The sequence below is a fragment of the Poromitra crassiceps genome, assembly GCF_964638095.1.
Source record: "Poromitra crassiceps genome assembly, chromosome: 7".
In the NCBI taxonomy this organism is placed as follows: domain Eukaryota; kingdom Metazoa; phylum Chordata; class Actinopteri; order Beryciformes; family Melamphaidae; genus Poromitra; species Poromitra crassiceps.
This window is the reverse complement of record NC_139628.1, coordinates 50,736,631-50,750,171: the sequence shown is the minus strand read 5'-3', so window position 1 is coordinate 50,750,171 and position 13,541 is coordinate 50,736,631. Positions and strand designations below refer to the sequence as shown.

The 13,541-nt window shown below is 44.9% G+C and overlaps 1 protein-coding gene across 1 annotated transcript in view; it reads left to right on the top strand.

Moving 5' to 3' along the window:
• nwd2 (NACHT and WD repeat domain containing 2) overlaps positions 1 to 13,541 on the top strand; it is a gene marked incomplete at both ends in the record, with an annotated part of 78,695 nt that overhangs the window by 54,290 nt on the left and 10,864 nt on the right. Inside the window, 2 exons of the mRNA XM_083640409.1 lie at positions 7,861 to 8,064; positions 10,240 to 10,390. Of these exons, the coding sequence (XP_083496535.1) occupies positions 7,861 to 8,064; positions 10,240 to 10,390 (355 nt within the window). The remainder of the gene's footprint in view (positions 1 to 7,860; positions 8,065 to 10,239; positions 10,391 to 13,541) is intronic.

Here is a 13,541-nt window from a genome sequence, read left to right as displayed (position 1 = left end):
CCCCCCCCCCCCCCCCCCCCCCCTACCATTCACAATACTATCAACCAACACTTTACCCTATCCCCCCACCCCCATCCCCCCCATCACACTCCATTCCCCATCAAACAATCCCCTCCCCCCCACAAACCCCCTTACACACCCACCCTATCTCAAAACAACACCTAATAATAATAATACCCATCTATCTACACCCATATATCCTCTTTTTTTTTTTTTATACCCTTATCCACCACCCTCCTTAAACCATTCTCACTCTTTTTAATTCCATTATCATTATACCATCCCTTCTCCAACACTCCTCCCCATCTCCATCCATAAAAATAATTTTTTAAAAACAAACAACACAAAACCAACAAACAACACACAAACAACACAACAACAACAACACAACAACACAACACAACCAACACACAACCACACAACAACACACAAAACACCAAAACACAACACCACAAAACAACAACACAACAACACCACAAACAAACCACACAACAACAAACACAACACACACAACACAACAAAACACACAACAACCAACAACCACAACAACAACAACACACCAACACACACCAAACACACACAACACAACAACAACCACAACAACACCAACACACCACACAAACAACAACCAACCACACAACACAACCACAACACACAACCACAACCAACAACACACAAACACACACACACACACAACACAACACACACCAACACACACACACCAACCACACAACACCCACACACCTCCAACAACAAACACAACCCACACACAACACTCACCACTCACCACACACTCACACCACACACTACAACACCACACACCTCAACCTCCAACACCACCAACAACAACCTACACACACTACCACAACTCACCTCCCACCTCACCACACCTCTCCACACACCTCCACCCTCACCACACCTCACCCTCCTCACCCACTCACCAACTCACTCCTCCTCTCCACCACTCCACTCCTCTCCTCTCCTCTCCCCTCCTCTCCTCTCCCTCTCCTCTCCACCTCCTCCTCCTCCTCCTCTCCTCTCCTCCTCCCCTCCTCCCTCCTCTCTCCTCCTCCCTCCTCTCCTCTCCTCTCCTCTCCTTCTCGACGGACGGTCTCGAATTCCCTCATGTAGAAGCACTAAGCTAGATCAACGCCTCAAGGACGCATATCGCTGCACAGAACGCAGCCACACATCCAGTTGAGCTGCTTTTCTCTCTGTTTGCCCTGGAAATGTGGCAGGTTCACCGGGTGTAAGAGGATAGTTTGGGATACTGTTAGCACTGGTCTCTCCGTCTGCCCCATTCATTCATTCATTCAGCATGATGTAACTGCTCAAGTAGCTATGCAAAGTAAGGCTAACGAGACTAACGATTATTGATCATTGCCGTCCATTGTTTTCTGGACTGATCGATTAGTGGGTTTTGGTCTATAAAATGTCAGAAAATGGTGAAAAATGTCAATCACTTTTCCCACCAAAGCCCAAGATGACGTCCTCAAATGTCTCCCTTTTGCCCCTCCCAACACACAGTCCACAACTCAAAGAGAATCAGTTTACTGTCGACTAAAGTAAAGAAAATATTCACAGCTTCTGTGAATATTATGTTTATAAATGTGTTTCATAAACACATTTATGAAGCCCCCCCCCCCCCCCCCCCCCCACACGATTAATCGATGATGAAAATAGTCGGCGAGTAATTTTCCGTCGATCGATTAATCGACCAATCATTGCTGCTCCTCCAATGCGAAGCTCGCTTGAATCCAGACGGTACATTTAGGCTGCTCTCAGGCCCACTGTTCCTTTGATCAGTTCATCTGGTTCTTTTCAGACTCCTCCCCCCCGCCCCCCCCCCTCTGCCGTGCCAAAGCTTATGCAGCAAATATCCTGGCGGGTTGACTGTGTGTGGTTCATTGATTGATTGACTGAGGGAGCGATGATTTGTTGATTCATAACAATATCTCAGTCGCCTCTCCCGACTGTGCGCGGGCCCGGCTCATCAGATAAAGTGCACTTAGCCGGAGTATTCAATCCCTTCCAAGGATGCAGCAAGCGAGCAGGGAGCGAGACCATTGTGGCTAACGCCGGAACTTGCAGTTTGCACCACTATCAGCGTTGCTATTGTCACGTTAGCCTTCTGCTTCTTTGCATCCTGTGGCGGCGGGACGTACTGCAACCCGCTTGGTCCCCACATACACATATACACACGTGGACTCACACACACATACACACAAATACACACATGCGCAGCGCGCAACGCACGCACACACACACACACACACACACACACACACACACACACACACACACACACACACACTCACCACACACACCACACACACACACACACACACACACACACACACACACACACACACACACCAGAGTCAAGTTCTAGCTGTCATCCATTTGAAATGGTTCCAGTTTTGTTTTCTTTCTTTGTTGTGTGTATCTGTGTTTACGTTTGTATGCCCAATTTTGCCTGCGCTTCTGTCTGTTCATTTTCATAAGAAATATTAGCCAGCTTTTGTACTCACACACACACACACACACACACACACACAGACACACACACAAACTCACTCACTCTCTCTCTCTCTCTCACACACACATACACACACACACACACACACACACACACACACACACACACACAAACACCCACCCACATACTCAGCCAGTCACCCACTCTCTGCTATATCACTGCAAGGCGCACGCTGACAGAGACTTTGTCAGCAACTTGGAGAGTGACTGTTCTCTCGCCTCTCTCTCTCTCTCTCTCTCTCTCTCTCTCTCTCACACACACACACACTCCCTCCTCTCTCTCTCCCTTCCTCTCTCTCTCTCTCTCACACACACACACACACACACTCCCTCCTCTCTCTCTCCCTTCCTCTCTCTCTCTCTCTCTCTCACACACACACACACACACACACACACTCCCTCCTCTCTCTCTCTCTCCCTCCCTCTCGCTCTCCGTCTCGCTTTATGTCTCAGCTTTAGTTCAGCGTTAGCGCCGATGCCTCTATCCTCTGACTGACAATCACTGCAGCAGCCTCAGTCGCAGAAGAAAGCCATCTAAAGCCGCGGTGGACTGCAGAGTGGTCCCCATCACAAGTGATGTTTTTGTGGTCCGGTGTAGCTCAACGGGCAGATCAATGTACTCGAGAGTCGCAGGGTCATGGGTTCAGTTCAGCCATGCATGCTGAGGAGCGCTGGTATAAGATGGGAAGCTTGCTTGATTTGGGTTCCTTGAGCTGAAACTGAATTGAAAAGCAATACTTGCTATCATACCAATTCAGTCAGTTTTTATGTATCCGATGATTTTGAGAAATTGAGAAAAAAAAAGCTTTAAAAATCACTATTACTCCACTCAGATCTCTAGTTTTAAGTTAGGTCATGTGCATGCCTGTTGTTGAAGTAATTGAATGTGATCTGTTTTCATTTGGAAGAACAAAATGGCATGCACGATAATGCGGTTACATGTCTTCTGAGCGAGGCTACCCTGAACCTACAACGTGCAACGTTATTTACGACCGTGACATTTTCGGGTTTGGATCCAGCTCGTGACCTTTTAGTCGCGAGCCAATCAGGACAGTGGGCACTCGTGTCTTAGCTAGAGCCCGACCGATATATCGGTCCACCGATATTATCGGCCGATATTGGCCCATAACCGATATATCGGTATCGGCCGATATGTCGGCCGATATGCAGATATTTTTTTATTTTGTATTTGTTAAGTTATAGACAGCATGTTGTGTATATTTGATCTTTTTTCTTAACTCAAGTTATATTTTATATTTGTTCTATTTGTGTTTTTGTATTTCTAGTTATTTATAATTTAATTTAAATTCCCAGGTGAGGGGTTGTTCCTATATGAAGGAAACCCCCAGGGGGCACGGGGAGAACATGCAAACTCCACACAGAAAGGCCCTTTTGACGACCCCGCCCGGGCGGTGGGCACTCGAGGACATACAGACTAGGGCTGTGAATGTTCACTGGCCTCACGATTCGATTCGATTACGATTCATCTGTCAACGATTCGATTCGATTCCGCGATGCATCTCGATGCATCTCAAAGTATCCCAGCTCCAAGTATCAAATCCCTCAATTTTCTGTATTTCTACTGCACATGGCTACTTTTTCCTCAATTAATACAAGCAGTCAAATAAATATCAAGTCCCTTTTTTACTTAGAAAGTGCTTTAAAATCTGAATGTCAACAGAAATTTAAACATAAACGATTCAATGATTCACCTGTCAACGATTCGATTCGATTCACACATCCGCATCTCGATGCATCGATTATACGATTAATTTTGCGCTCATAAATGAACATGTTTTATTCCAAAATTAGATACTCAACCTTTGAAAATGGTACCTCCTCCTCCTCGAAAATACGTTTTGATACGAATTCACTACGATCATCCCGGCTCTGCAGATGGTCCACCACAGACTTCCTGACTGACAGAAAGTACCTGTGAGTCTCCCCTTTGCAGATAAGGTAGCATTTTTCAATAGGGTATAGCCCAACCCTTACAAAATGCATTTGAATATGAAAAATAGAAATGTTGTTATAATAAACGTTGAGTAGCAGTATTTATTTGGTTCTTTTCATCAGATTAGTAGCTATAATTGGGTCATTGAGTGATGGTGGAAGTGCACGGTCACAATCTGGCCCTCTAGTGATTTTGTTACGATGATTTTTTCCCCCTGGCGCTCTCTTACCATCAGAGTTGCCCATGCCTGATGTAAGCTCATCTTTCCAGCGTGGTCTGTGGGCTTTGAGGCTGTCCTACAGATCATGCGTCACATTCTGTCTTTGCATCTGTTCCTGTTGTAGATGCCAAGGGAACAAGGAGTCCAACATGGAATGGCTTTGAAGCGTCATTGCCGTGAGCGCAACTATGTGGTTTTCCTGCTCAGCAGAGCTCACAGTCATTTGGCTTCTCTCTCTCTCTCTCTCTCTCTCTCTCTGCCCCTCTCTCTCTCTCTCTCCCTCCCTCCCTCTCTCTCTCTCTCTCTCTCTCTGCCCCTCTCTCTCTCTCTCTCTCTCTCTCTCTCTCTCTGCCCCTCTCTCTCTCTCTCTCTCTCTGCCCCTCCCTCTCTCTCTCTCTCTCCCTCCCTCCCTCTCTCTCTCCCTCTCTCCCTCGCTCCCTCTCTCTCTGCCCCCTGGGCGATCTAGCTGCATGTGAGTTGCGACGCACGCCGCACAGATCAGCTGGTCATGCAGTGAAGCTTTCCAGTGATATTTGACTCCCGCTGTCTCCTTCCTCGCACGTGACTGATTGTGCACATCAAGGAGCAGAGGAGGAGTAATTGGCCCAGATTATTTGCGACGGTACTGAATTGGCTGTCACTCAAATGCATATGTGCTGTGCAGAGTGACTGGGAGGAAGAACGGGGACTCGCGCGAGCTGAGATACGCCATGTGGAGTGGGAGATAACGGAAATATGAAAAGGCCACTATTTAATTTGATGGCGCCTAATTATCAGGCTGCTGTGTTGAGTGTTCTCATTTCTGACCAAAAAAAAATATTCGTGGAATCCGCTTATAGTGATCACGGTTATAGTGATCAACCGCTTACACTGACCAAAAAGCTTGGTCCCGAATCATTCCTATACACATGCTGTTTATAAATAATTCACTTATAGTCATCAATACATATCATTTTGGGCCTTGTCCCACCTGAGAAAACAATGGATTTTGTTTTTACTACAGTAATTTTATAATTTTTTTTACTTACAAACTGCCAAAAATGAGCCAATGAGATACAGCAGTGATACTCTGTGCATGTATGTCATGGTTAGGGCGGTGTCTCTGTCTACGCGAGACCGCTGTGTTTGAAACAGCTGGAGGCCTAACTTACTGTATGGATTTTTAAAGTCAATAACATTCCTTTACTTTATATGTACTGTACACATGTAATACAAATGTCAATTAGATGGTAATGTGCATGAGAAATAAAGAAAAAGAAAAAAATAGGTGACAATGATCATCCGCTTATAGTGATCAATTTGACCCATCCCAAGGTGATCAACTATAAGAGGAGTGCACTGTAGTGGTGACTCTGGAAGGTGATCAACTATAAGAGGAGTGCACTGTAGTGGTGACTCTGGAAGGTGATCACTATAAGAGGAGTGCACTGTAGTGGTGACTCTGGAAGGTGATCACTATAAGAGGAGTGCACTGTAGTGGTCACTCTGGAAGGTGATCAACTATAAGAGGAGTGCACTGTAGTGGTGACTCTGGAAGGTGATCACTATAAGAGGAGTGCACTGTAGTGGTGACTCTGGAAGGTGATCAACTATAAGAGGAGTGCACTGTAGTGGTGACTCTGGAAGGTGATCACTATAAGAGGAGTGCACTGTCGTGGTGACTCTGGAAGGTGATCAACTATAAGAGGAGTGCACTGTAGTGGTGACTCTGGAAGGTGATCACTATAAGAGGAGTGCACTGTAGTGGTGACTCTGGAAGGTGATCAACTATAAGAGGAGTGCACTATAGTGGTGACTCTGGAAGGTGATCACTATAAGAGGAGTGCACTGTAGTGGTCACTCTGGAAGGTGATCAACTATAAGAGGAGTGCACTGTAGTGGTGACTCTGGAAGGTGATCAACTATAAGAGGAGTGCACTGTAGTGGTCACTCTGGAAGGTGATCAACTATAAGAGGAGTGCACTGTAGTGGTGACTCTGGAAGGTGATCACTATAAGAGGAGTGCACTGTAGTGGTGACTCTGGAAGGTGATCACTATAAGAGGAGTGCACTGTAGTGGTGACTCTGGAAGGTGATCACTATAAGAGGAGTGCACTGTAGTGGTGACTCTGGAAGGTGATCACTATAAGAGGAGGGCACTGTCGTGGTGACTCTGGAAGGTGATCACTATAAGAGGAGTGCACTGTAGTGGTCACTCTGGAAGGTGATCACTATAAGAGGAGTGCACTGTAGTGGTGACTCTGGAAGGTGATCACTATAAGAGGAGTGCACTGTAGTGGTCACTCTGGAAGGTGATCAACTATAAGAGGAGTGCACTGTAGTGGTCACTCTGGAAGGTGATCACTATAAGAGGAGTGCACTGTAGTGGTGACTCTGGAAGGTGATCACTATAAGAGGAGTGCACTGTAGTGGTGACTCTGGAAGGTGATCACTATAAGAGGAGGGCACTGTCGTGGTGACTCTGGGGAGGGATTGGCGGTAATCAATGGATTGTTTTTGTTTTTTTTGTTTTTGATGGTGGTGGTGGTGGTGGTGGTGGTGATGATGATGATGGTGGTGGAGGTAATGGTGGTGAAGACGACTATGATTATTTATTATGATGATGATAATATTGAACTGTGGCACAGAAAACTCGAACGTCTCTGTTGGGGACATTATTGCACAGACAGGGGTGAGCACCGCTGTCCTTGACTGGTTGTTCACCTCAGTGCCTTTGAGCACTCACCACTCTAAGGAGAAAGGCACCGTGAGTCAGTCACACATTAGTCTTGTCTGTTTTAGATTTTTATGAGCCAACTATTGAAGCATTTGAACAAGTATGCTCTCTCCATCTATGATCCCACACAACCTACTTATTTTGCTTCCCAGCCATTGATTGGAAATGCACCTGATTCAAATTTTAAGATTGTCCACTTTTCCAAAGTTTGCTTAGAATTTGCGTGAAACCTAAAGGGAAACATGACCATTGTTCCCTCCCATGCTAGTGTCCCTTTAAATTTAACACTTCATCTGCTCTTCTCTCTCTCTCTCTCTCTCTCTCTCTCTCTCTCTCTCTCTCTCTCTCTCTCTCTCTCTCTCTCTCTCTCTCCATCTGTGTTTCTCTGCCCTCCCCTGCTCTCCACCTTTCCCTCCTCCCCCTCCCCTCCAGGGTCTGGTGGGGGAGAAGTATGGCAGCATCCGTGTGCCAGGGGAGGTGGAGTCAGCAGAGTTTGAGATGATCCTGGACGCGGCCGTGGAGGCGGGGCTGGACACGCACCTCCTGGAAGAGTGGTACTGCAGGGACGAAAACTCTGTGCCGCCCGCATACTACCTCAAACCCAAAGCCCAAATGCTCAAGAACTACCAGAACTCTGTAAGTCCAACTCACTTACTATTTAACCCAGGGGTTTTCAAAGTCTGAGACTGTGGGCCTCCCCCCCCCCCCCCCCCCCCACACAAAGCTTGGAAAAAGGCACCCCACCTCGCTCAATTCCTGGATGCCTATGGGGTCATGATTATGTTATTGAATCCCATAAACACTCAACAATTGTGCCAACAATTGTTCCCCAAAGAAATTGGGGGAAATAGGAAAATTCCACGAATCGACTGTATCTCAGCACTCTCCCTTTAATAATCACACACATTTAGGCTATTCTGTGTGACCTCATTTTGATAACTAATGTAATATTTCTTCAATGAAAACAAAGAAAACCAAAGTAGGCCACCGGAGCACAGAGTTTTCAACTCTGATGAAGACGCATGGCGTCTTCTACCTCACGTCCAAAGCCTAGATGCTCAAGAAGTGCAGTATCAGAAGGCTGCAAGTCTAACTAACTTACCACTTAGATATCAATATGACTGCTACCTACCTCATAATCTGATAACATTTCACCTCCTTTCATTGTCTGAGTTGTCCAACCACCAATCACATGCGGACAAAAAGATGGAGATTTTTTGGTCTATCGCATCACATTCAAATACTGTAGTTGTAGCCGTTTAGCTAGCTTGCTACAGTAACATTTGGGCAAAATGAAATAAAGAAAATTATCAAATAAAATACAAAATAGAGATACAATGTTAAACAAACTGATAATTTGCTCCAAAGAAAATTGTCTCTAAAACACCCAATGAAACCCCAAACTGAAAACGTTTGATACAGCAAGGCATATGAGCTAAACTTGATCTAACGTAGATTCTAACGTACTGTTCTACCTACAGTATAACCAATATCTGTTACTTCAAACCCAAAGCTTGGATGGATGCTCAAGACCAGCAACTCTGTTAGTCCAACTAACTTAAGGGATCTCTTTTTTCCCAAAGATCATCTTCAAAACATCCTCTGTGTTTTCACCCAAAAACCATCAACGGCGGCAGCAACATTCTGAAACGAAGGAACATCTTACACATGGATAAGAAGCTAACTTCAGTCACTAAAGTGGAGGCTTTAACAACGTTGCTAACGAAGTCGTGTCCTTGAGCTCTGTGGTTCATGCATTTAATTGTCCTCGAGGAATTCAGTAATAAGCAAATAAAAATAAAAGCATATTTCAAATGCACGCATAGAAAAGCAAACTAAAAAGCTTTGCTTAGTTTGTGGGGAAAGTTGTTCTGAGTGCAGCTCTTTCAAATGTCTGTCGTCCTTGAGTTCACTTTGACAAGTAAACGCTTTTACTAGACTTGTAAATGACCCTGTGAAAGTCATTTAACAAGACTTCTGAGGGAGATGTTAAGCTATTGAGTTCTACATTCTGAGGTCATTATGAAGCTAATACTGTATCTACCTGAGTTTTGCCTTGGGTCTCACTGCAGTCATAAATGCAGTATATCATTAGCTGCCAATGACGTATTCACAGTTAGACTTTTAAAGCAACGCATCAACATTTTGGGAGCGTCGCCTATTTGCCATATTCCCGATAGTAAGAGAAGAAGATAGATGCCCTTCTCTTCTCTGTGCGTGCATTAGAAAGTGCGATGTGCCCCTCCTGCTAGTTAGCTTAGCACAATGACTGGTAGTCAAAAGAATGTTAGCCTACCCCCACGAAAAATACACATTCCAACAGCGCCAAAACGCTCTCATGTACTCTTATGTACATACTGTCACTTGTATGCATTCACCACGTTATGGAATAATAACGTAAAAGTACGATACATTGTAATTTACGAAGCAAATGCAAGTACTTTCCTGAAGAAAACCCGAACCTGCGGCTATGTATTTTCACATCTCCACACCAAATATAATCGATCAAGAAACAATCACTTCCACTCAACTATATTGCCTTCTTTGACTACGGCAAATGTACTGTATGTATCATACCAACACATTATAACATTTCACTTCACCACAGTATTATCAAAAGGCAGAATCATCAAACACTCTGAAGCCTTCCTCACATGGACCACAACAGTAGTCCCTCCCTTACTGCACATGCAAACAGTACTAAAGACAATGAGAAGAACCACCTCCCCTCTGGATAACACCAGTTGCAAAGGATGCAAGGAGTCCACCGTGTAATCAAACTGTCCTCTCCCCCTCTCCTGTCCTCCTCAGATGGAGTCCAGCAGCGCAGCCAAGACCAAGAACGACAAGGCCTGGAGGAACGTGTCGGAGGAGATCAAGAGGACCTTCCGTACGGCGGTGCTGCAGCTCCAAGAGAAGGGGACCATGAAGGCCACTGAGGCCAAGAAGTTCCTTTGCTCTGGTGAGTTCGAGGTCTACACCATGATTGTTCTTTTTTCATCTCACCTTTAAATCCAGTAAGGCCGGGATCCTCCTAGTGGCACTGGCCGGTAGTGTCACATCATGGCAGAAGAGTGAAATTGTGTTATGTCAACACAATAATTATGTGTGAGCACAGGTTTAAACATAATTCAGCAAACATACATTTAGTGAAATGTTTTCTGTTCATATCTACTGTATCGTACAGTAGATATGAAAAGATGCATACAATCTGATGCATACCACCTGCCACGAGGTGTCACAGGCTGCCACTGAGATCTCACTAGCTTCCGCTGCGTGCCACTAGCTGCCACTGACTTTCCACATCTAACTAGCCACTAGCTGCCGCTGACTAGCTACTAGCTTCCACTGACTAGTCACTCACTAGCAGTGGGCAAGCTCTGGGTTTTTCCCATGAAGACGCGGAAAGTAACCCTGAAAGATGTAGTTCCTCCAATGGCCACTTGTGGCAGGACTCAGAAGTTCCGTCGTTCCTCTTCACCCCCATGTTAAATGCCCCACTTTGTATGGCTGTCTGGGTAGTGTAGCAGTAGATTCCCTGCCTACTGTACCAACACGAGGGTTTCGGGTTCGTGCCCTTATGTTACCTCCGGATTGGTGGTATGCGTCCTGGTTGCTGCACTAGCGCCTCCTCTGGGTGGTCGGGGTGCCTGGTCGGGACGGAAGGGAACTTGTGGGAATAGCGTGATCCTCCCACGTGCTACGTCCTGCCGATGAAGCTCCCCGCTGTCAGGTGAAAAGAAGCGGCTGGCAACTGCACATGTGTCGGAGGATGCATGGTGCTAGTCTACGGCTCTCCGCAGATCGGCAGAGCAACCGGGGCAGCAGGGGGAAATTGGCCCAGTACAATTAGGGAAAAAATGGGCAAAAAAAAAAAAAAAAAACTCAAATGTGCCTGCTTTTCCTTTTTGTCTCTCTTACATTAATTTATATTACTAGACCCTTTATGAAATGCATGAAACACCCATTTTTTTCATTAAATTAATAACTAAAATAAAATAAATCACACACTTACTAATATGTCAAATAGTTGCAATATGTGATTTCACAGCTTTGAAGCAGCTACGAGCAAGATTTTCGATTGTTATTAAACAGTCTAAATTTAATATCGATGCATCACATCTTACCTGTAATAGTAGACGATACCAACGCAGAGTAGTCTCGCTTGAACCCCGAGTGAATCGGCCAGTGTTAGTCTGTCTGTGGCCAGGGCAGATCAGGAAGTGAAATGAAACGGTTTGCAGCAGCCACTTCGGCCATAACCACAAAATAACTTCCAAAAAACCTGTTAGAGTATAACGAGAGATGTTCGCGAGAGTAGCAAGCCCCTCCCTGGCGTTCTCCTTGTTTATGTTCTGTTGCTAGGCAGAGCGAAACTGCAGAAGGCAGGCAGCTGCGTTTCACTTCCGGGTTTATCCGGTCCGCCGGTAGACAGATTGAGAGAGAGAGCCCCCTGGTGACGCGAGGTTAGACAGACACAGACTCTATAATCATCAAGAGAGCAATCTCCGATTCACACGGCTTTGGTCTCAGCTACTATTATAGGTAAGATGTGATGCATCAATATTGTAATGATACTGTTTAATAACAATCAAAAATCTTGCTCGTAGCTGCTTTAATACACTGGTTACATGCACAAAATCCAAGCCTTTTTCCGGTGGTTCAGAGATATTTACATTGGAACTTTAAGGGCTTAATGGAATTGCAAGGACTGCATAAATAATGCCAGTGAAGCTTCAGCAGTTGAAGACAGCTTTCCCCCTAGCTATTCATTGCCTTTCATTCTGTTTTATGTATCTCATTATGTGAAATCTCCAGATAGTTGCCAGAGCAGTACAGTCAATGTTGTGTTGTTGTTCACAACACAACATGTAGCCAATTTGCTACAGAATGCTTGCCAATGAATGTGGGGCTTACCTCTGTGAAAACCATAATTATTTTTGCACCAAAGTAGTCACTCTGCGTGTTCCTACTGAGAATGGTGAGATCAAAGAAGAGAACAGCTATAGTCACCATAGTGGATTATTCCCCCGTCGCTCTGCTGCGCGAGCATAGAGAGCCAAAGTGAACGTCACTTCCTGCTTCAGTATGGTACCAGAAATGTTCATCCGCCATTTATTTTCCCATAGACATTTCGTAAAATGCGTATGAAAAATACTTTTACTTGTTCAAACCAAACGGTTTGCTATATTTAGAAACAGGAGAGACCACATAACATTTCACTTGGACCAAAACGTTTAAAAAAAAAAGCGGATTTAAAGAAAATATTTTTTCGAAGTTTTATTTTTTTTAGTTTTGGTATGAGTTGAAATGTTCTATGGTCTCTCCCGATTCTAAAATATAGCGGAATCGCTTGGTTTGACCAAGTAAAACTATTTTTATAAGCATTTGACAAAACTAGGCATCTCGCGCTCGATTCCTAGGCTCTGAAGCCAGACTCCCACTTCTTTCAGTGTCTGCGCCTGGGATTTGATATTACTCTTATGACATCACTGTCATCATCAGTGGGACTTTGTGTGTGCGTGTGTGTGTGATGTCACAATGCCGCTGACATCGCTGATGTCACAATTTATGACATCACTGATGACATCATTAGTGTGTGTGTGTGAGTGAATTTATGACATCACTGATGACGTCATCAGACAGACAAACAAACAGAGCCCTAGCTCCCTTTTACACTGTTATTATAGATAGATGTCTATGGGAAAATAAATGGCGGATGAAAATCTCTGGTACCATGCCGAAGCAACCCTCCTGCTGTGTGTTTTCACTGTTAGGCAGGTTCTGCCCTCAACTGTTCCAACAATCATAGTAGTCATTTCCAACAAGGCACTCCATTGAGGAATCATTGCCCATTCATTCCCCAACTATTTGGACACTAATGTTTCAATAAGGAGACATCTCTTTCTCTCTTTTTATCCACCTCCTGTGGTTTTGGGAGATTTATAGGCCGGGCCTTTGAGTCGAAAGAAACTGATAGAAACAGCACAACCTCTAGCCTTTTTGAGTGTCGGACAGTAAGATTTGCATAAAGCTAATTAAGTAATTACCATCCAAATGTAATCGTTTAATATGAAAGGGAAGCAACTTTTTGTGTAGGGAACTGCAGGCAG